The following is a 20211-nucleotide window of genomic DNA, read 5'->3' on the forward strand; positions in this document are numbered from 1 at the left end:
AAAAGCATGTTGGATCTCAGCATATTTGTTTGCAATAATCTATCTGTGCGTCACAAATCTACAAACCCAGGACCCACTCTGGCTCTAACCTGCTGGCTTCAAGGTTTGTTAAGGGAAGCCGCTAGGGCAACCAATATGGGTCTAACCCCTGACCAATATCCTAATATAAAAAGTGGATTGGACTTGACCAGACTATGACGCACTTGTTGATATGGGTGCATCTCAATCATACACTTTTATGTTTGCCTTTTTATTGCTGTGTAATTAATGCCCTTTGTCACAGAGGGCATTTGATTGAGAGAGTGGGTAATAGGGTAAGTATGTCATAGTGAAAGGTCGTTAAGAGCACACCCCCTTCTACAGACATTGGCCAATCACAGATGAGTCAACAAGCTGCAAGTGGCTCATTGAAAAGTTTTCACATATACATGTATATATAAACAGACCCAAAGTACTGGTGTACAAGTAATGCAAGAGACATCATGCCATTTTTTGACTCTGTTCTTTTGGCAGTGCTTGTGTTTGTTCTGCTCTGGCTGCTCAGCAGAAAACAGTCCAGACAGATGTGTTTACCCCCAGGACCTACTGGCCTTCCCCTTGTGGGAAACCTGTTTCAACTGGACAGGAAGGCACCGTACAAATCTGTGGTTAAGGTAAGAAAAAAGAACAACTCCAATGTCACATGCATTGAGTTGTTGAGGAAGAACAGTGGCAAATGACGAAAAAGACAAAACAAAAATTGTTCTGGTGTTTTCAAACTTCACTACACATGTGCAGTCTCTCTACAAGGAATGTTATGAATGTGGCAGTATTGCAGAAAATGTGGGGCAGGAGTTCCCTTGCGCAATCTGACATGTTGTGTATCTACAGCTGAGTGAGAGTTATGGCCCTGTTATCATGGTGAACACCGGATTGCAGCGCGTTGTCTTTCTGATTGGATATGATGCAGTAAAGGAGGCTCTGGTGGACCATGCAGATGACTTTATTGGGAGAGGACCACTACCTTTCTTAGTCAAAATTACCAGGGGCTATGGTACTACACGTGGACTGCTTGTATTAAATATACTAATATACTTATGATGGGGTAACCTTATTGTTTTCCTAAGGGCTGGTTATCAGTAATGGAGAGAGGTGGAGGCAGCTGAGGCAGTTCACTCTGAGCACACTGAGGGACTTTGGGATGGGACGCAAAGGAATGGAGCAGTGGATCCAAGAGGAGAGCACACATTTAGTGGAGCGAATCAAAACAATGAAAGGTATGCTACATATGGTAAATAAATACATCAATACATCTTGACAAAGTTGACTGGCAAAGTCTTGCTTCAACTGGAATTCAAATAACAATGATAGCAACAACTGTATATTGAAGATAATAAATTCATTTGTATTCCTTTCTTCCCTTTTAACAGATTTTGTTTGTTTGTTCATTACTATTTGGGAAACAACTAGCAGTATTTAGAGGAAAAAATGATCATCAAAAAAGTTTCAAAATAAATACAATAATTGTAAGGAAATAAAATTATTAATTAGAATGATAACACATGTTTTACTTGGTTTTATATCTAATTTGGTCATGTATTTTCCTCTAAAATTCCACAAAATGTTTACCGGTACTTTTCTTGACACAGCTGTCCAAACACAAATACAAAATTAGAGATAAAGAAGGATGGCAGAGGTGGTCACACCTGACCATCAATAAGCGCACTGCAAATCACAGTGTCTCTGTCATCTTTATCTCGACAATAATTCAAGCCCCCTGGTCTGATGAGATGATCCAGTGCAGAAATCAAATCATCATCAACATTTTATAATTTTCAAACCATTTTATAGTTTTCAGTGGTATAACCACAACCTCTCTAAACAGATAAAGCTAAATACAACCATAGAATAATATAAAAATCATAAAGCTTTTATGTGGCACACAGTTTTCACACTGCATCACCACCAAGTCACCACAGCGAACTACAGTCAGACTTCAACACCCATAGCAGCCTCCGTGTCTGTTTCTGAACCCATCCATCATTTTGTGCAGGTGGACCTTTTGATCCCACTTTCTTTCTGAGCTGCTCTGTGTCCAACATCATCTGCTGCCTGGTTTTTGGCGAGCGCTTTTCCTATGACGACAAACACTTTCTCCGCCTCCTGCAGCACATCTCTCAAATACTGATATTGATAAGCAGCCCCTGGGCAGTGGTGAGACAATGTCATTATGTCAACATATTCCAACATGTTTTAATTAGATCAGCTAAGGAGACTGTATGTAGCCTGTGCTCTACACTGGGTTAAAAAAAAGGTACAATTACAGCTCAATCAGATCAGTTATAAGAGGCTTGATGAAGAGGATTTATAGCTTGAACTGTAAAAACAATTTTATTCTGCCCACAGTTGTACAACATATTTCCTCGGTTGATGGAGTGGTTGCCCGGCGGCCATCAAAAAGCATTTAAAAGAATTGAAGAGCTCAGAAAATTTGTAATTGAGAAGGTGAAAGAGCATGAAGACACTCTAGACCCAAACTCCCCAAGAGACTACATCGACTGCTTCCTTACGAGAGCCATAAAGGTTATATTTTTGTGTTTAGCAATAAACTTTTAAAATATGCCAATTAAAATTGATCTTTGTATATTTTAGGAAAAGGGCACTTCCACTGAGTTCCACAATGACAACTTGGTGTCCACTGTGTTTAATATGTATATGGGAGGAACCGAAAGCACCAGCTCCACTATAAGATTTGCTTTAAATGTGTTCATCAAGTATCCAAAAATACAAGGTAGGTAATATTTCTCCAAATTGTGAAATGATCTGTCTATAAATAGAATGAAATGTATCTTACGACAAAACAACAGTTACTTGTTCAATCACTGAAGCAAAAAGTGTTTGACATACACCCATGTATAAGCAGTTATTCTGAAGGACACCAGCATTCACCAACTTCAAGAGCAGAGTTTACCACTAGATTAAGATTAACTAACAATGGATTTTGCAAAAACAACAACAAAACAAAACATTATTGTTATGTTTTTATTTGCTATAAATAAAGCATCTAACTTATACAGTATAATTAATTCTTTATTTGTATATATATATTTTTAGAGAGAATGCAGCAGGAGATTGACAGTGTCATTGGACAAGAGCGTTTTCCTTTTATGGAAGACAGAAAGTCCCTGCCCTTTGTAGATGCAGTTCTCCATGAAGTCCAGCGCTTTATGGACTTTGCACCTCTAGGAGCGCCACACTATGCTCTTCACAACATCACCTTTAGGGGCTATACAATACCTAAGGTAATTTTGTCACTCAAAAGAGTATATGGACTTATTTATTTACTGTAAACAAATTTGTCTTGTGAATGCAGGGCACAATGATTTTCCCAGTTCTGTACTCTGTTCTTAAAGAGGGCAAACAATGGGCAACTCCCTTTTTATTTAACCCTCAGCACTTTTTAGACCACAATGACAACTTCAAGAGAAATCCAGCCTTCCTTCCCTTTTCTGCAGGTAAGACACAAATGTTCAGTATACAGTTGATCGTGTAAATCTAATAGGGTGAACATAATCTAAATAATCTTTTATCTTTTATGTTGTTTTTTTTTAGGAAAAAGAGCTTGTGTTGGGGAGTCTCTTGCTCGTATGGAGATTTTTTTATTCCTGGTGAAACTGCTGCAGCATTTCACATTTAGTTGTCCTGGAGGTCCAGACAGTATTGAGCTGACTCCAGAATTCAGCAGCTTTGCAAATGTTCATCGTAGATACAACATTATCGCAACACCACGGTGAAAAAATGCTTCCAGAGCCTGATAGCAAATCTACCTGATAGTAATAATTCACACATTTGTTTGGGGGAAATCAACATTTACTAAAGCTTGACACTGGCACATTACTACTGTGACCCTCTAAGATTAGGTTGGTGTTAGGGGCTACATGATTTTGGAAATAACTCCAGGAGCATCAACATTTGAGAGAAGAGTTAAAAATAACCTAATAAATAAACTAATACAGGAATCTCATGCATCTCTGGACTTGTTGTTAGTCTAAACTACAGGGACAACAGGATATTTTGTTCTTTGCAGAAAGGTTTCTATTATCTAAATAACTGCAGCCTGTGAGATTTAATAAATGTGCTTGCTCAATTTACAATTTTGACACTTGTAGACACTTTTTTAAAATGATAAAAAAAAACCACTTATTTTATTGTCTATGATTTCTATACATATGTTCAGGTGTTACTGATTATATCACTGTTAATATAAGTTAAGCTTAAATAACAGAGGAGTTTTAAAGAAATCCAATATCCTTGCGTTCAAACAAAACATGTTTAGCTACACTTACTCCCATTACTACCGTAAACAAAGGCTGTAATCTGAGCAGTTTAAAGTGGTGATCAATCAAGGTAGTGTGTCAGTTTGTCAGCGTGCTAATTTGAATCCTAGCGCGCTAAAGAAGCCACTATGCATCATTGGATCATTGTCAAAACCAGTGCTTGGAGGCATTATGTTACTTAACCAGTCTTTGAGGCTACCCTGCAGCTTTCATAAAGGCATCACTGAACAAAATGGTTGTTAGGACAGATATCTGGAAAGGCTCCATGTCCCTGTGACCCAGAACAGGACAGATGACATTTGTCTCTACTACCAATGTATTCCTTGCTTGGATGCAAATAGAAAGACATAATAGATGCGATACAAAATACAAAGTGCAAAGTTTAGTCATCAGTGGATGTAGAAGACGTTTTAAATGGTAAACAAAAACATCATACTGGTAGATATCCGTGCATTACAGTTATTGTTTCACATTACATTTATTTGAGATCCCAAGTATACAGTAGTACAGAATAAAAAGTATTTTCTATAAACACAAATTACGTATTTCCCTAAATACAGTAAACACATTTTAATCAGTCAAAGTATTTGCTCTTAGTGCACATAAAGCATGCCAATAGGGGATGGCACATCTGTGGCATTTAAACATCTTCATCACTTTACAGAAATGTGCCTGGTGCCAATAGGAAAATTGGTTGATATTGTATGTTAGGACAGTTATTGGTTTTGTAATGACAACTTAAATAACATTCATACACAAAACAAAATTCTTTTAGTCTTTTAAATCTAGATGTTTGGGAGATGATATTTATGTTTCACCTGTTTCTTTACATCAGGTGCTGGAGACAGATTGCTGTGTGGTAACTGTGGCAGGTACTGGGCCTAAAAACAAGAACAGAGAAAATGTGGATAAGTACGTTTAAGTGCAAAAGTTCAGTTGATTTTCTTGGTTTTGTTGTTTTATGGTTGCAATTAGGCTCAGCATCATGGTGCAATACCAGCAATTCTCACCACATTATCAAATCCTATTTTAGTAGCAAATATCAATTCTCTATACTGTATATTGTATCAAGAGGTTAATGCAGGGATTACACAGTATCACTAGATTTGAATTCTTACTTAATTCTCATTAGAACTATGTGTCTCACCCCTGCCTGTCTGCGCCTAGAGCCCTTGTCGTGGCGTCTTCCAGGACGATCTGTGTCTCTGGCCCAGTTTGCTGCCTCCTCCTGAAAGTACGGCAGCTCCAAGATCTCCTCACACGACCGACGCAGAGAGGGGTCCATCACCAGACACGACTGCGCCCATACACAAACACACAGAATACACGTGTAGATCAGTGCATATGTTACTTGTCAAACTTTTGTAACCTCATAAAAATGCAATATGACCTGAATACTTTCCTGAAAATGTAAATATTATTAATATTGCTTGGTAAAACTGATCTAAAACATTGTTAATAATTAAAAGGGGAGAACTGAAAGATCAAACCTGTGGATTGTTTACACACCTTCATAACTTGGAGGGCACTAGCAGAAACACCACAGAAGCGTTTTTCAAGGGGCTCCTAAGTTTGACACAGAAAAATATAAATTAATTCTAAAAGTTCAAAGTAACATCCACCAGTTTTCAAAGATTTACCGTAGTGTCTGGTTCAGGAATGCTGACTCCATTGAAGAAAACATTGGACCGAAACACCTGCTGATGTCGGGGGATCAGGTCACCTGGTATGGAAAAAAGACAATGTTTTATTAAATGATGTTTAGAATGATAAATGTGTTGTCAGTTAGTCTTTTTGTAGGCATAATCTAAATGTAAGAGCATTTCCCAACAAATTATCTAAAACTAACTAAAAAAATCATATTAAAATTATGGGACATAGGATCATGCTTGTTCGAGCCTACTGAATTTGGGCAGGCAGACAGAATACGTATAAGGTAAAGGCAATGGTAAATGATTCCTTGGGTAACAATCACTGAACTTATCATTATTTGTAGCTATTGTATTGCCAGTATTGACAGTGTTTGATACCTAGAGTCTTCTGAATCAGGTAAAGCTGGTCGACATCAGACTTCCCTGGCCAGAGAGGATTCCCATTGAGCAGTTCAGCAAATACACAGCCCAGAGCCCAAACATCCACAGCAGCCCCATACTGAGTGTCCCCCACCAGCAGCTCAGGGGCCCGATACCAGCGCGTCGCTACATAGTCAGTGTAGTCATCCTCTGGCCCAGCTTAAGCACAAAGAGAAAACCAGGGAATACTGAATAATAGACACTAAATAGCAGGTACATTGTAGAGAAAGGGATTACAAGGCTCACTGAATGACTTCATGTTAAGGTATGGAAACATAACACTGAAACCCAAGGCAGTGAGGGTAAACAGAGACACGCCACACACAGGTGCACTAACTGGCTCAATGCCCCTCCTATGCAATTGATTCGCTCAAACGCTGAAAGTGAGGAGGCAGCAGGAGCTGATATAAGGCCCGTGCTGAATAAGTCATCAGTGGCACATTAACTCTAAATGCTCATAAATGCACTGCTCTCTGGGTGACCTACTCAGGATCCGAGCAAAGCCAAAGTCACACAGTTTGATCACGCCAGTTTTGGTCAGAAGGATGTTTTCTGGTTTGACGTCGCGATGGATGCACTGTGAAAAAGTTCAACAAAAGGAAAAAGTGAGAAAAGGGTGAGCCATTTGCAATATTAGTCTTTACATTATTTGTTCAAAACATGACCATATAAGTAATATACATGGCAGAATGGATAATATATAGATGACAGATTTACTATTCTTATGTTCTTGGCAAAAAATCTATAGGGAAATGGCTGGTTTGTTTATTTTGTTTATTATACAGGGACCATGTACAGGAGAATTAAAAAAGAAAACACTGAGATGCAAACAACTAAATAAATGTTTCAGATGCAAAAATATGAACAGCACTGCAGAATAGGCATGATTGATTAAAGTACATTTGTTTTGTAAAAGCTGATGGCAGCAGGTATGTTTTAGTACAATCCCTGCAGAGTTATGTGTAATAAATAAAACATTTATAAATAATAATGTAATACATACATTGTGCTTGTGGCAGAAGTTGACAGCTTGGAGAGTCTGCCACACTATACTTTTGAGCTGGGCCTCGGGGACACTGTGCAGACCAAGAGTGGAGCTCCATTTAAAACACTGGAAGAATTCTATTGACGTGTTAAGTCCTGTCATGTCAGGTACATTCATTATTTGAGTATTTTGAAAAGAAGAAGTGACTCTTTGCTCTGGCTGCTCTGATGGCCAGGGTAACCTTAGGCCTGTCACTAGCGGCAACAGTCCCTTTGTTTCCAGGAGCAGCTAGAGTTTCTGCCGTACGGCCAAGTGGGAAAAGAAAAATGGCTGCAGAGGCGACAGCACACAGTGACATTTACATAGAAACAAGTAGTAGCACCGTGTTGAATGGAGAGATATTATGCTGGGTAAGTCACAGCAAACTGTGCATAGATAATTTTAATCTACGCCTATACTGTTAAATTAAATTGAATATGTAAATATGGATAAGGTGTATGAATGTCAATGATTTACTTAGATTATGAAATTGCATATTGATTATATTTTTATGAGACACTGAATTTTGTTTTTCATGATATGTAAACTAAAATGATCACTATCAGTAGTTGAAGTAGTGAAGTTTACATTTATTTATATCTGTCAATTTGAACTGACCCCCCTTTTTAATGTTCTAAATTTGTCAGTCAAAGCTGTATCCCCCAGAATCACTATTTGTCCAAAATAAATTATATTAAATGATAATCTTTTGTGTAGATAAGCTATAAAAACAACATTTTTCTTTTCAAATATATCCAAACTTGTACACACTGCACAACCTGAGACAAGTTTAGTAACTCTTTAACTTCTCAGACGTCATTATAATCTTTAATCCATGCACTCTGGTAGTTAAACTTACCCTCTGGGGTGTTTGTCCAGCTCATTGAGGACGGTCTGTTCACAAAACTCAAAGACCAAATGCAGCCGTCTTTTCCTCCGAAACACCTCCAGTAGATTCACAAGATTCACATGTTTTAACTGCTGCAAGAAATACAGAGACAGAAACAATTTTAAAACACAAATTATAAGATTACGATCTATATCACTAAGAAAACCATACAAGAGCAAATTAGAATAGGCCTAATAACACATTCTTACCTTTAACATGCGTATTTCTCTCAATGCAATCTTCTTAATGACTGGATCGTCTTCAGATTCCACAAACTTCTTGATGGCAACAATCTGACCGGTGTCTCTGTGTCTGCACTTGAACACCACACCATAGGAACCCTCACCGATTTTGGCAAGCTTTTCATACTTCTCCATTTTCACCTGGCAAATACAAAATTTAAAACCACTTTGAAACATTCAGTAGTAGGCCTATGTAATTCTTGTTTACCATATGCAAGGCAAGGCAAGTTTATTTGTAGAGCACAATTCGCACATAAGGTCATTCAAAGTGATTTACAGAATAAGAAAGACATTAACATCACAATACAACAAATCAAAGCATAAATAATCACAAATAATCATCATAAAATTAACATTACAGGAGAAAAGTGCAGAATAAAAACCTTTGCACCTACTTATAAGATATTAGTTGTACTTTGTATACATGCTTTAACTAAAAAACTTTCTTATGGCATTTTATTCAACAAATTAAGGTGAGATTAAAAACAAAAATAAAATAAACAGAACTCAAACAAAGCAAGGAGCTGCCATTTTCTTAGTAGAGTAGTCTAAACTGATACTGGTTGGGTTTTCAGAAAAATCTACCCCAAATCTCTATGTGCGCCATCATCACAGCCTATACACAGTATACAAGGTTCCTTTACGTTCACTCACTTGCTGCGTGCTTTATCCTCGTCCTGTGCGTCGCCAGTTTCCAGGATGCACTCCAGATATTACCCACCATCTAAATGCAAATTCAATCTTCATCTTTTATTATTTTTCATATTCCACAAATAAGTTGCTGTCCACTTTAGCTCAAGATCCAAAGAACAACTCCTCTGTGTCGTGTGTGCTCTGCCCTCTGCCACTTTGGCCACAGGGAGAAAAGACCCAAGAGCCACAGAGAGCAACGCGACAGCATTCACCACACTCACTACGCACGTTTTAAGACGCACAAAGATAAACTTACGTGGTTACCAGGGAGAACGCCATGTCCGACAGGTGGTAGGCTGCAGGTAGGCGCGCGTGATGGACCTCAGGGGGTTTGTGCTGTAACTTTAGATTAACATAAAGAACATAACGCAATTAATTAATGCTCCACGCGACAAATCACGAACAGTGTTGTCAGAAAAAAAAACAACTAGTTCCTGTCAGTCTAATAACAAAATAGGAGTTGTATTTATTAGAAGGCTGTGTTCTTACACTTACACCACCAGATGGCGTTGTGAACCACCAACAACCACTGGGCCAAGTGAGGAGGCGTTCTTAGTCACTTGGAAGGTAATTTTTACTATTTCACAATCTGTTCTTTAATATTAGCAATATTTTTTTTGTTAAATGTTGATGTTATTGATGTTTAAATCCAGGCTCCAAACTGTTCTGTTTAGCTGTGAATATGATTGAAAGGTTTTTATTCTGCACTCTTCTTTAATATTAATTTTATGATGATTATTTATTATTATTTTAGATTTGTTTGTATTGTGATTTTAATGTCTTTCTTATTCTGTAAAACACTTTGAATTACTTTGTGTACGAATTGTGCTATAGAAAGTTGCTTTGCCTTGCCTACTAGTACTTACTCATGTGCAGTTGGCAGCCAATCACTAATCAATTAGATCCAAATCTGATGCTGTTTTGGGACAAAAAATAAATACATAAATAACCAAAAAAAACCCACCAACAACAACAACAAAACAAAAACAAAACAAACAAAACAAAAACAGCCCAGTGCACCTCATGGCTTTGGCAGTTCCTTATCTCTCACTCATCCTTGGAGAGATGCTTTTGGGGGGCTATCTGTACTGTATCTGTACTGAGAGGGACATCCAGTATGTAAGCTGGTTTTCTAGTAGTGTGCCGTGCAAAACTTACTACTTACTTGTACTTACTTGTCACTCATCAGAGTATCCGGCTATAGTTGATATGACAATGTGTCTCTCTGCAGATAGCTGGTGCTTGCTAGTGGGGACAGGAGCAGATCTGTGTTAAACAGCAGATGTTTTACTCTACGGCCGTTACCCTCATTTCCTGGGCGGAGAGAGCTCCCCACACTATTAGACCAGTAACAGGAACCAGAGAGGAGTTAGGGGGGGGAGGGAGGAAGAGAGGGAGGTAGAGCAAGAGAGTGTAAAGGAAAAGTTATCTAAGCCTACAGCGCCCACAAATCACTTTGTCACCAGCAAGCTCTGACAAGCTCCAGGAGAGAGAGGCAGCGAGGGAGTTAAATACAGAGGAGCAGAGAGAGGAGATCCACATGAGGAAGAAGCTGCAGAAGAGAATACAGCACCTCAGAGACATCCATGGACAGAGGGCATTGACACAAGGCTGACCCGGACAAGTTGTGAGCTAACTGGGACTGCTACTGCTGGGTTTACTGCGCCTGATCTCCGGAAGTCCTCAAGATAAGTCGTACCAAATTTAATGCTGAATTTGAGAGAACTGTGAAATGAGACGTGTTCATATAGTGCAAACAAAAACATTGAGACTTGAATGAGAACCCTTTGTACAAATACAGCTGCACACTGATCACATGCTGTTATGCTAAAAAGAGGTAGTCACAGTCAGGGGCATTGTGTATGTCAGATGCTTCCTGACACTTGTCTTAATAACAGCATAGTGTGATGGCTGTTGAAAGTGATACAATTAAAATCTCTCAAGTGTCAATTTGATCATCTCTAAGTTAACTCAAGTCCCCTGAGAAGTTTGTCTGACCTTTAAGGGAGAGAGGTCAACTGATAAAGCTTTCTATATAAACAAAAAGTTATTATAAACACACGTACGTCATTCAAAAACTATTCAGATTCTGGAAGAAATTTGTCATAATTTGATTGGCTGGCTTTGTTCTGCTGGGTTAATACTGCATGGAACCAGCGTAAAAGTGACTATAACATTCAAGTTCATAGGTTCATTTTGATTCAAGATGATAGAATTGAGCTTTCATTACACGATATGACATTCAGCCAGGCTTTGTAGTAACATTTGACAGCTCCACTCTGGGCATGGTTCACTGTCTGGGACGTCACTGTGTTACCTGCGAGGTTGAGTCAGAAACTGGCTCATCAGTTGAAGCCTGTCTGCCCACTCATAGGATTTCTCCCACCTGCTCACATGCAATGAAGACAGAGGAAGTATTTTTACAGCGGACTGCATTGCCACAATTTGCCAACCTGGGTCACTGAACTTTTTTGGACTCTCCACACTGCTTTGACTATTCTGCTATATGTAAACACCTTGCGTCAGTAACACCTCCTTCTTGGTGATTCACTGTTCCCTAAGCATCCTAAGTTGACGGAGGCAGTAGCTGAGAAAGAATTAACAAGTCAATTGGTGCGTTTGTTGTTGGGACGCCACCATGAGGGTCCTCTTTATGATCATTATGGCAGTGTACTTTTTAGAAAAAGTCAATTCTATGTCGACATGTAAGACTTTAGATCTGGAGATGGTGAAGAAAAAGCGCATAGAGGCGATTAGGAGCCAAATTCTCAGTAAACTGCGTCTGCCCAAAGAACCGGAGCCAGACCAGGCTGGAGACCAGGATGACATCCCAAGCACACTACTGTCCCTGTATAACAGCACCAAGGACCTGCTAAAGGAACAACAGTCACAGGCCCCCACAGTCATCTCCATGGAGCAGGAGGAGGAGGAGTACTTCGCCAAAGTGCTGCACAAGTTTAACATGACTGGTGAGTACAAAGAAAATACTTAAGAACTAGAATACAGTAGTATATAAGACCACATTGTAATGTTGGAGAATTTATTATGTGTAAAAATTGTCCTAAAAATGATTGTGGTATTGGAATTGGTACATAGAGTAATAAGCTCTAGTATCAAAATAGAGTTTGGAATTATAGCTGTGGCAGCATTACAGTGTATAAGACATATGGTTTACTTCTTTCACATATGTTTACTGTAAAAAAGAAAAATGGTTATGGTTGGTTTATATTGGGTATATTGTAGGCTATTTGGCACATATTTTGGTATATTTGTACAAAACTGCCCAACCAACTCAAAATAAAATTTGTAATGTTTTTTTCTAAATATTAACCAAAGTCAGCTTCTTGTGTTAAGGTTTGTTTTTCTTTTTTCTTTTTTTTTTTTTTTTTTTTTTTTTTTTTTTTTTAGATTAATCAGAGTTCAGAAATCTTTTGTCATGAGAAATTGACCTATAATTTGTTGCAAATGTCATTACATAAACTTTACTTTACAACTGCTCCTGCCCAAATGAGTAATCCCTGGCCTTTTTAAAAAGAGCCAAAATTCCAAAACTCGTGTAACGTTTCTCATCTCATCCCAATATCTTCAGGCAGGCTCCAAAGTTCAGAGTTCACAGGCATTACAAGTTAGCAGGGCTAGTTTGTTACATCTGGACTGAAGATTTGAGTAGGTTTCGTTATATCTACGGCATTTTTACTGCTTATTAACATCACTCCTGGCTGGAGCACATGTGCAGTTTGTTCAGCCAACAGAAAATATGGCAATAATTGTGTGTAAGGAGGACTCTGACGGTAAACATATCTTTTTCACTCTTTCTTTGCTCAATTGTTCTGTACATGCCTATACTACTCCCCCAGAGACAGGCGTTCACACTATCCCTGTCTTATCCACCACTTCAAAAGAGATGTGAGTGGATGGACCATTAGTAGGAATCAGCAGCACCAGGAGAGAACAAAGGTGTTTTCAAAATAAGTGGCAGGATTTGGTTCTGCTCAGATGAAAACCAAAAGACGAGCAACCAAACAAAGCTCAGATGAGACAAGACGTGAATAAACTCCTTCACCCTTACCCTGCTGTCTGCCTCTCCGGCCTCTCTCCCTCAGGGAAATGGGGTTTTCCTGTAACTTGAGCTTTGGATTCTCCCATACTAACCCTGCCACTTGTTCTCAATAGGCCTTCATCCCAGCTCTGCCTGTGATAATGTTTATATATTTAATATTACATTTCATTTATATGTTGTTTGTTTGATGTCTGCTGTTTTTCTTTGCCTGGTCATTGCCATTGCATGTTTGTGACAGGGCAGCGTAACGGAAGGAAAGCTCACTGATAGAGTGACTCCGGTGCTAGTGATGCCCATGGGAAACATGTGCTTCCTTATTCTGTGGAAATGCCAGAAACACCCAGTCCGATGGCTATTTGCTATTGTCGCTTAGTTATGTTTAAGCTTGTGTTTCAGTAACTTGTTTAAAGAAATTAAACAGGATTATTTATAAATGTATTTTACTTCTAGTTTAGGGTTTACACAATTTTCCTTGACCCGAGTTTAATCTCTGGCGAGGCTCAGTTTGCTCTTTCCCCTTCTAAAAGAACTTAAAACTAAAATAGATTATTGTTACGGGCAAGTCAGACAAATAAGTACACTAGATTTGATAAATTATTCATCAATAATGAAGTGGTTATTAATAACAGAAACAAACTTTAACTTGATGTCTTGGATAAATGTGTTCTAAAAGTTTTTTCTTTGCAAACAAACACTGTTGATGTAGCCTAGGGTGGTGCATATCTGTGGAAAACACTTGAGAGTTATTAGCATTAGTCCATAATTTTAATCGTAAGGTGGATTACAAAATAACAATGCACTCCTATTCCATCTCAGTAAAGAGGATGTTCTTCCTCAACAGGAAATTAGCTCCAATTAAATTAATCCCATTCTTAGATTTGCATTTGATTTGCCAAACAGAACACATTGCATCACATGTAACTATTGCATGTAAAAGCTTTAATAAAGCCAGTGATCGATGAGTGGGCTATAAGGTGGAGCTGAACGTATCAAGGAGGCAGCATTTAGCGTGGTGCAGGAATCTGGTCCCTCCCTCGGGTAATTACAGAGCTAACACCGTACCTGCCACAACAGCTGTCCTGGGCTTACCTGCCATAGGCCCTGATTCGACAACACAAATCCCTCCACACCCAAGATAGTGCGCACTAGTCTATCCTTACTCCGCACTGTTTATCCATCCCTTAAATTGCACCACTTTAGACCAATATAGGACATTACTTATGTGCAATACAGTCTCAAACTTTTTGCCTCAAGCAGCAACTCAAAACATATTTGTCTCTAATATTGACTGAGTAAAATTAACTAAACAAACTGAAACACACCTCTATATGTACTTCAGTCTAGACCAGAATGATATTGCGATAAAAAAAGAAAAGAAAAAAAATCTAATTGCAATCTGATTCTAAAACAATATATTATTTGGTAATATTGTGTGTTCAACCTTGATCATGTTCTGAGTGAGTGACAGGTGGATTTAACAAATTTCAGCGAGGTGTGGACTCTCAGAAACAGCATATGACTTAAGTTTTGCATGAATGAAAAATTGTCATATTCATTTATATTTATTTTTTGCTACTTCAGTCTAAATCACATAGCTTGACCCATTATTAACTAGAAAAAATTAAATAAAATGCTGACCTTATTTAATTTTTGCAAAGCTCTGTAAGAAACTATAGCATTATGTTATATTCATAGACTACTATTGCATGTAGTACAGATAAGTCTATCACATTACAGCCAATGTAGGAGGGAAATGATCTTATTTCCTGTTTTGCAAGTACTTCTCTAACCCTTAACACATTTTTATACTTATTCAAACTCACACGGAGCTTGACCTCTTTGATGCATCATTCACTCTGCTACTCAGTACAGCACTGTGTGACTGTATATTCACTTTCTTCTTTATGGGTGGAACCAGTAAAATGTCATGTTATTTCCCTTAGCTGTTTTCAGTTCTCTGTCAGCTTCACTGCAAGAGATACACTACATAGAGTATAGTATATATACAGATGGTGGAGCTCATAAATGATAGGGGCAGCTGGGATATGGAGGATCCTGGTACCGTCTTGACAGAACAAGTATGTGGTAGATTCATGCTGTGTAGCCAAACTTCATAAGTGAGTAATTCCTGAATTTGAGGTATGTGCTGTTGACAGGCTGAAACATAGTGAAAAGTCTTGGGCTGCTTCACACCCCAATCTCCAATTTCTCTGTACCTCACCCACTCCACCCCACCCCACACATTCTACGTTCACTAGGGTATTCTTTGGATTTGCGCTTATGCTGAACAAGCCCAATGCTGTTTAATTTGCAAACAAAACTGTAGAAATATCACTTTATTTTGAAAGACTACTGCAAAAGTTCTTTTCCATTTTTTTATTTTCAATTTCTGTAGCATATCTTGACAATAACATAGTGGAGCTTTGCTAAAAACTGGCTAATACTTGCATCTGAACTGTTTGTTATCCATCATTGGTCACTGAACAGCCCATATTTTTAAAAACAGTATATAATAAGAAATATATATATATATATATATATATATATATATATATATATATATATATATATATATATATATATATATATATATATATATATATATATATATATATATATATATATATATATATATATATATATATATATATATATATATATATATATATATATAACCTATACATGTGCTACATTCACATAAGGGAATTCTTTATGTTTTCTTTGGACTTGCTCTTATTTTCTCTCTTTAAATAGGTTTCTCTTGCACTTAGCTTATTGCACTTAATCCTTCTTTAATATCGCAATGGTAGATTTATGGACCCGAAGCCCTAACTTGGCTCTGTTTTTCATCAAACTTTACAGAAGGAATGTTCTTGCTGTCAAGATATGGTCAAACTGAGAAATAAAGTCTCATTACAGTAAAACAACTCTGTGGGCGAGAAAACCACCCCTTTTACAGAGTTTAACAGTAGCTCACGAAAGAATCTGGCATATTTGGCTTAATTATGTTTAATGAACTAGCCCAATTTTGCAGCTTCTATAAACATTTAGACAGTTATTCGGACAATTTAGGCTTGTAATTTTAATGAAGTCAGAAAACAGCATCATTACAAAACTGTTCAAAACTATTCATAGTTTTCAGCTTCCAGTTGTTGGTGACATTTTGACTGTTATAAGATATAAGATATAAGATAAGATATAATATTTTGGTTTAAAGTGTCAGTTGCTATGATAATGGTCCTAGATTTTTATCATTCTGAAACACATGGGTTGAAATTGTTGATCTTTGTATTGTTGGTCTACTAATATGGGCAACTCCAAGGGATGCTTGCAATATAATACTTTTATTAAGTTCATTTAAAAGCTGGCTTCTCTTGTGTACTTTGTGTTATGTGCAGTACCCATTACAGTCAAAATGAGCGATCCATATATTCATAGTACTGGTCGAAAGAACAGGAAGGACATCTTTCTTCAATGCAATACATAATTTGCTGTGGCAACCCAAGTAAAGAGATGAGTTGAATAGGTGAAAAGACTTTCTACTTACAGTTTTTCATTTTGTTCCTTCACAGCAAAAGGCAACAATGAGACAACAATGAACTCCAAACGTGTCTCCATGTACTTCAACATGGCGGACATACGGAGCAGTGTGGGAGACTACCGGCTGCTCACCACAGCCGAGCTGCGTATGCTCATCAAACACACTACTATTCCCACAGAGCAGCGCGTGGAGCTGTACCAGGGCTTGGGTCCCTCTGCACGCTACCTGGCATCACGATTCATCAGCAACCAGATGAAAGACAAGTGGCTGTCTTTTGATGTCACAGAGACACTGCAGAGCTGGTTAAAAGACAACGGTGAGAATGATATAATCTAGTTTAATAGTATTGTCTGATAATCACAATTTCATGATGATAATCATGAAATGTAGACATGTTGATTACCAATACTGTGTCTAAATAGCAGTCAAATCCTTAAATCAACACCGTGTAACTACCTGGAGGTGCCACATCCTTTGTATGATTTCATGGAAATAGAAAGGTAATGCCATATTTTGGAACATTCTCCATTCTCATCCCATTTTGTGGAAAATATATAACATTTCAATGGAGACGAGCAGGTAGAGACCCTCCTCCAGGCCAAATGAGAGTCAGGTCAAGTTTTTTCAGTATTATTACAACAACAACAAAAAAAATGCTTTTATTTCAGTCTACTTTTTGGGCTAAAAGGTTACACGGTGGGGCTTTAATTTATTTTCATTCACATTATATTACACAATTATATGAAATCAAACGTTCTAAATAAAAGCACACTAACCCTAGTCCTGATCACTGTTATCAATTGACCAAATATTGACCCCTAACTTGGACTAGTTGAAGCTGAATTAACCTGTTGATATTTGTGTTTAGACGACGAACAGGGCTTTCAACTCTGGCTCTTCTGTGAATGTGACTCTGTACGTGGGGACACCCGCTTCAGTTTTGAAATTTCTGGGATTCAGAACGGGAGAGGAGACACGGCCGCACTAAAAGCAAGGGCACAACAACCTCCTTATATCCTCACCATGTCCATCCCTCAAAATGTCAGCAGCCACCCCACGTCTCGCAGTAAACGCTCCACTGACTCGAAGGACACCTGCCCAGCGTAAGGAGGACTTTTACTGCCTACTTATTTCAATTGACCAAATTACTTGACAACTGGTTTGCTCTGGCAACTACATAATAGGGCATTCAAAAAAAGACTCTTAGGAATGGGCAATATTGACATAAAAAATATTTATCAATATTTTTGGGTAATTCAACAGGAATGTGGTAAGTCATTAGTTGAGGTGTAATATTTGTGTGTAAAATTAAGATTACCACATGAACTTGTTTCATATTAAAATTTTTAGTCAGGTCTTTTTGCAGCATGTCGATATGTTTTTTTTGTAAAAACAATATATTCAAATTTGGCGTATCTTCCAAACAACATTGACAATATGAATGATAATGTATTATCTTGTCCACCTCAGCCTCTTCCTATTGAGTTACTTAAAAAAAAAAAAAAAAAAACCCTGCTAAAACTTGCTATTTTTATCCATCATTGGTCACTGAATAGCCCATTAAAAAAAAAAAAAAACACACTTCAGAATATGAACTAGATCCATGGGTGAATATGGCCTATATATACGTAATCCATAAGAATATTAAAATACATAATGAGTAAAGATAAGCATTACCTGTCTTGACTTGTTTGCACTTTTGTCCTCAGCCAGACAGAAACATGCTGTGTGCGGAGTTTGTACATTGACTTCAGGAGGGATTTAGGCTGGAAGTGGATCCACAAGCCCACGGGCTACCACGCCAATTACTGCATGGGCTCCTGCACTTACATCTGGAACGCTGAAAACAAATATTCACAGGTAAGGACTGGTATGACTTCTGTGTCACACTTTTTGGACTAATATTTTTTTATGACTTAGCTATTAAAATGTGTTTGGCATTGATTGTGTAGTGGTGAAATTCATGCTCAGTTGGGGTTAGCTGTTGCTTGAGCGATATAATTGTTTACAGATCTTGGCCCTGTACAAACATCACAACCCAGGAGCCTCAGCCCAACCGTGCTGCGTTCCACAAAGCTTAGAGCCACTGCCAATTCTCTACTACGTGGGCCGGCAACACAAGGTACCGATACCACATCACAGGGCTTGTCATGCTACTGCTATGTGTTTGAAGACGAGTTTTAATATTGGTGTTGATTTTCACTTTTAGGTGGAACAGCTGTCCAATATGATCGTGAAGTCCTGCAAGTGTAGCTAAAAATACATAGCGGCGTGGAGCGTTGGCACACAAGGATATACAACAGAGAAGGATGAAAGGAGTTTTGTTTGAGACTCGAGGCTCCGACAAAGGAATATTTAAAACCATCTGGATCGCTTGTGGTCCAGTTTTCCTCCTGTGATCCATGACATTGTTGTTATGGATGCAGACAAAAGCATAGACTCCTGTATAGGTAGTATTTTCCATGTCTGAACTGACGTGAAAGTGGTCAAAATATACATGTTGAAATTAATTTATTTTGTAGATTAAAAGTGCATTTTACATTTATTTTATTACAAATGTGGATAAAGCCTGGACCAAATGAACTTTGATGGAAGATAAGCCATTTCTTTAGGACATTTGAGACTTCCTTACAAGGGCATATTTATGGTGCTTTAACTGAGGTATGGAATTAAGTGCCATGAAAGATACCTGTAATGACGCAGGTGTTCAGGGCAGCAAAGGGACTGTCCAACTGAGGGGAATTCCTACAACTGAAGTTACTCACAAACCGTCCATCACCTTCACTTTCCACAATGTTACTGTTTGTTAGGAGAGATTTGTGTTGCCTTAGTGGTTTACTGCTTCAGTTTTGGGCAGATATCACGTACTAGTTCTATCATCATATCAGAAACAATAAATGTTCATCTGAAGGTTAAAGATGTAGTACACACAGGAAAGTTTACTCTTTTTTAAATGCACTTACGATTTGTACTGGTAAAAATGTTAAAATATGAAATAAAGTAAATGTTGTTTGCATTTTCTGAGAGTAATATTGGGACTAAGAGAGGTCACAAACTTTAATCGCGATCCTAATACTCCAAAAGTTAGGATGCTGTGTAAAAACAACATACAACATACATACCCAGAAACTCAGAAGATTTGACCATTAATTCCCTTTTTATGTTTTTTTATGGGGACATGTTTCTTTTCAGGTGGGTGTTGTTTTTTCAAGAGGCAAACAAAGCAATTCGCTAAACAGTAAAAAACTAACAAACCTGAGGATTCTTTTTTATGAGATCATAAATGGAATATCTTGACATTTAAACATACATTTTTAAAATTCATTACAAAAACAAAAATCATTGGGATAGAAGTAACAGGGCTGCAAGGAAGT

The 20211-nt window shown here is 37.9% G+C and overlaps 3 protein-coding genes across 4 annotated transcripts; 2 read left to right on the forward strand and 1 right to left on the reverse strand.

The window, feature by feature from the left end:
- The first annotated feature begins 468 nt into the window (after positions 1-468).
- Positions 469-4133, forward strand: LOC117380398 (cytochrome P450 2F5-like). The gene is made up of 9 exons (XM_033977203.2): positions 469-653; positions 871-1033; positions 1107-1256; positions 2033-2193; positions 2386-2562; positions 2632-2770; positions 3094-3281; positions 3353-3494; positions 3592-4133. The coding sequence occupies exons 1-9, from the start codon at positions 483-485 to the stop codon at positions 3771-3773; spliced, it is 1473 nt and encodes a 490-aa protein (XP_033833094.1). The 5' UTR covers positions 469-482; the 3' UTR covers positions 3774-4133.
- A 551-nt stretch (positions 4134-4684) lies between these two features.
- On the reverse strand, positions 4685-9400 carry LOC117380782 (cyclin-dependent kinase-like 1). Its single transcript, XM_033977626.2, has 10 exons — positions 9198-9400; positions 8511-8684; positions 8272-8393; positions 7392-7464; positions 6875-6965; positions 6347-6547; positions 5957-6039; positions 5826-5882; positions 5464-5613; positions 4685-5197 (listed from the first exon to the last, which is right to left on the reverse strand). The coding sequence occupies exons 2-10, from the start codon at positions 8676-8678 to the stop codon at positions 5102-5104; spliced, it is 1041 nt and encodes a 346-aa protein (XP_033833517.1). The 5' UTR covers positions 8679-8684; positions 9198-9400; the 3' UTR covers positions 4685-5101.
- Positions 9401-10549: 1149 nt separating this feature from the next.
- Positions 10550-19851, forward strand: tgfb1a (transforming growth factor, beta 1a). Of its 2 annotated transcripts, none has more exons than XM_055226268.1 (6): positions 10550-12205; positions 16869-17153; positions 17706-17940; positions 18547-18697; positions 18849-18959; positions 19047-19851. In XM_055226268.1, exons 1-6 carry the CDS (start codon positions 11875-11877, stop codon positions 19092-19094), a joined length of 1161 nt encoding a protein of 386 aa, XP_055082243.1. In that variant the 5' UTR covers positions 10550-11874; the 3' UTR covers positions 19095-19851. The 2 variants fall into 2 exon arrangements, with proteins under 2 accessions (XP_055082243.1, XP_033832355.1); XM_033976464.2 differs by having other exon boundaries at positions 10561-12205; positions 16875-17153; positions 19047-19847.
- The last annotated feature ends 360 nt before the right edge of the window (positions 19852-20211 follow it).

Source organism: Periophthalmus magnuspinnatus, chromosome 13 (assembly GCF_009829125.3).
Source record: "Periophthalmus magnuspinnatus isolate fPerMag1 chromosome 13, fPerMag1.2.pri, whole genome shotgun sequence".
In the NCBI taxonomy this organism is placed as follows: domain Eukaryota; kingdom Metazoa; phylum Chordata; class Actinopteri; order Gobiiformes; family Gobiidae; genus Periophthalmus; species Periophthalmus magnuspinnatus.

What these genes read in the sequence shown, in the direction of transcription:
- LOC117380398 (XM_033977203.2), top strand. Translation starts at nt 483, where the DNA reads ATGCCATTTTTTGACTCTGTTCTTTTGGCAGTGCTTGTGTTTGTTCTG. An exon ending in GCGAATCAAAACAATGAAAG is followed by an intron (nt 1,257 to 2,032) that starts GTATGCTACATA and finishes CATTTTGTGCAG; the next exon opens with GTGGACCTTTTGATCCCACT. An exon ending in TAAGCAGCCCCTGGGCAGTG is followed by an intron (nt 2,194 to 2,385) that starts GTGAGACAATGT and finishes TTCTGCCCACAG; the next exon opens with TTGTACAACATATTTCCTCG.
- LOC117380782 (XM_033977626.2), bottom strand. Translation starts at nt 8,678, where the DNA reads ATGGAGAAGTATGAAAAGCTTGCCAAAATCGGTGAGGGTTCCTATGGT. An exon ending in CTGGACAAACACCCCAGAGG is followed by an intron (nt 7,465 to 8,271) that starts GTAAGTTTAACT and finishes TGGTCTGCACAG; the next exon opens with TGTCCCCGAGGCCCAGCTCA. An exon ending in TTCCTGAACCAGACACTACG is followed by an intron (nt 5,883 to 5,956) that starts GTAAATCTTTGA and finishes TGTCAAACTTAG; the next exon opens with GAGCCCCTTGAAAAACGCTT.
- tgfb1a (XM_055226268.1), top strand. Translation starts at nt 11,875, where the DNA reads ATGAGGGTCCTCTTTATGATCATTATGGCAGTGTACTTTTTAGAAAAA. An exon ending in GAGCTGGTTAAAAGACAACG is followed by an intron (nt 17,154 to 17,705) that starts GTGAGAATGATA and finishes ATTTGTGTTTAG; the next exon opens with ACGACGAACAGGGCTTTCAA. An exon ending in TCGAAGGACACCTGCCCAGC is followed by an intron (nt 17,941 to 18,546) that starts GTAAGGAGGACT and finishes TTTTGTCCTCAG; the next exon opens with CCAGACAGAAACATGCTGTG.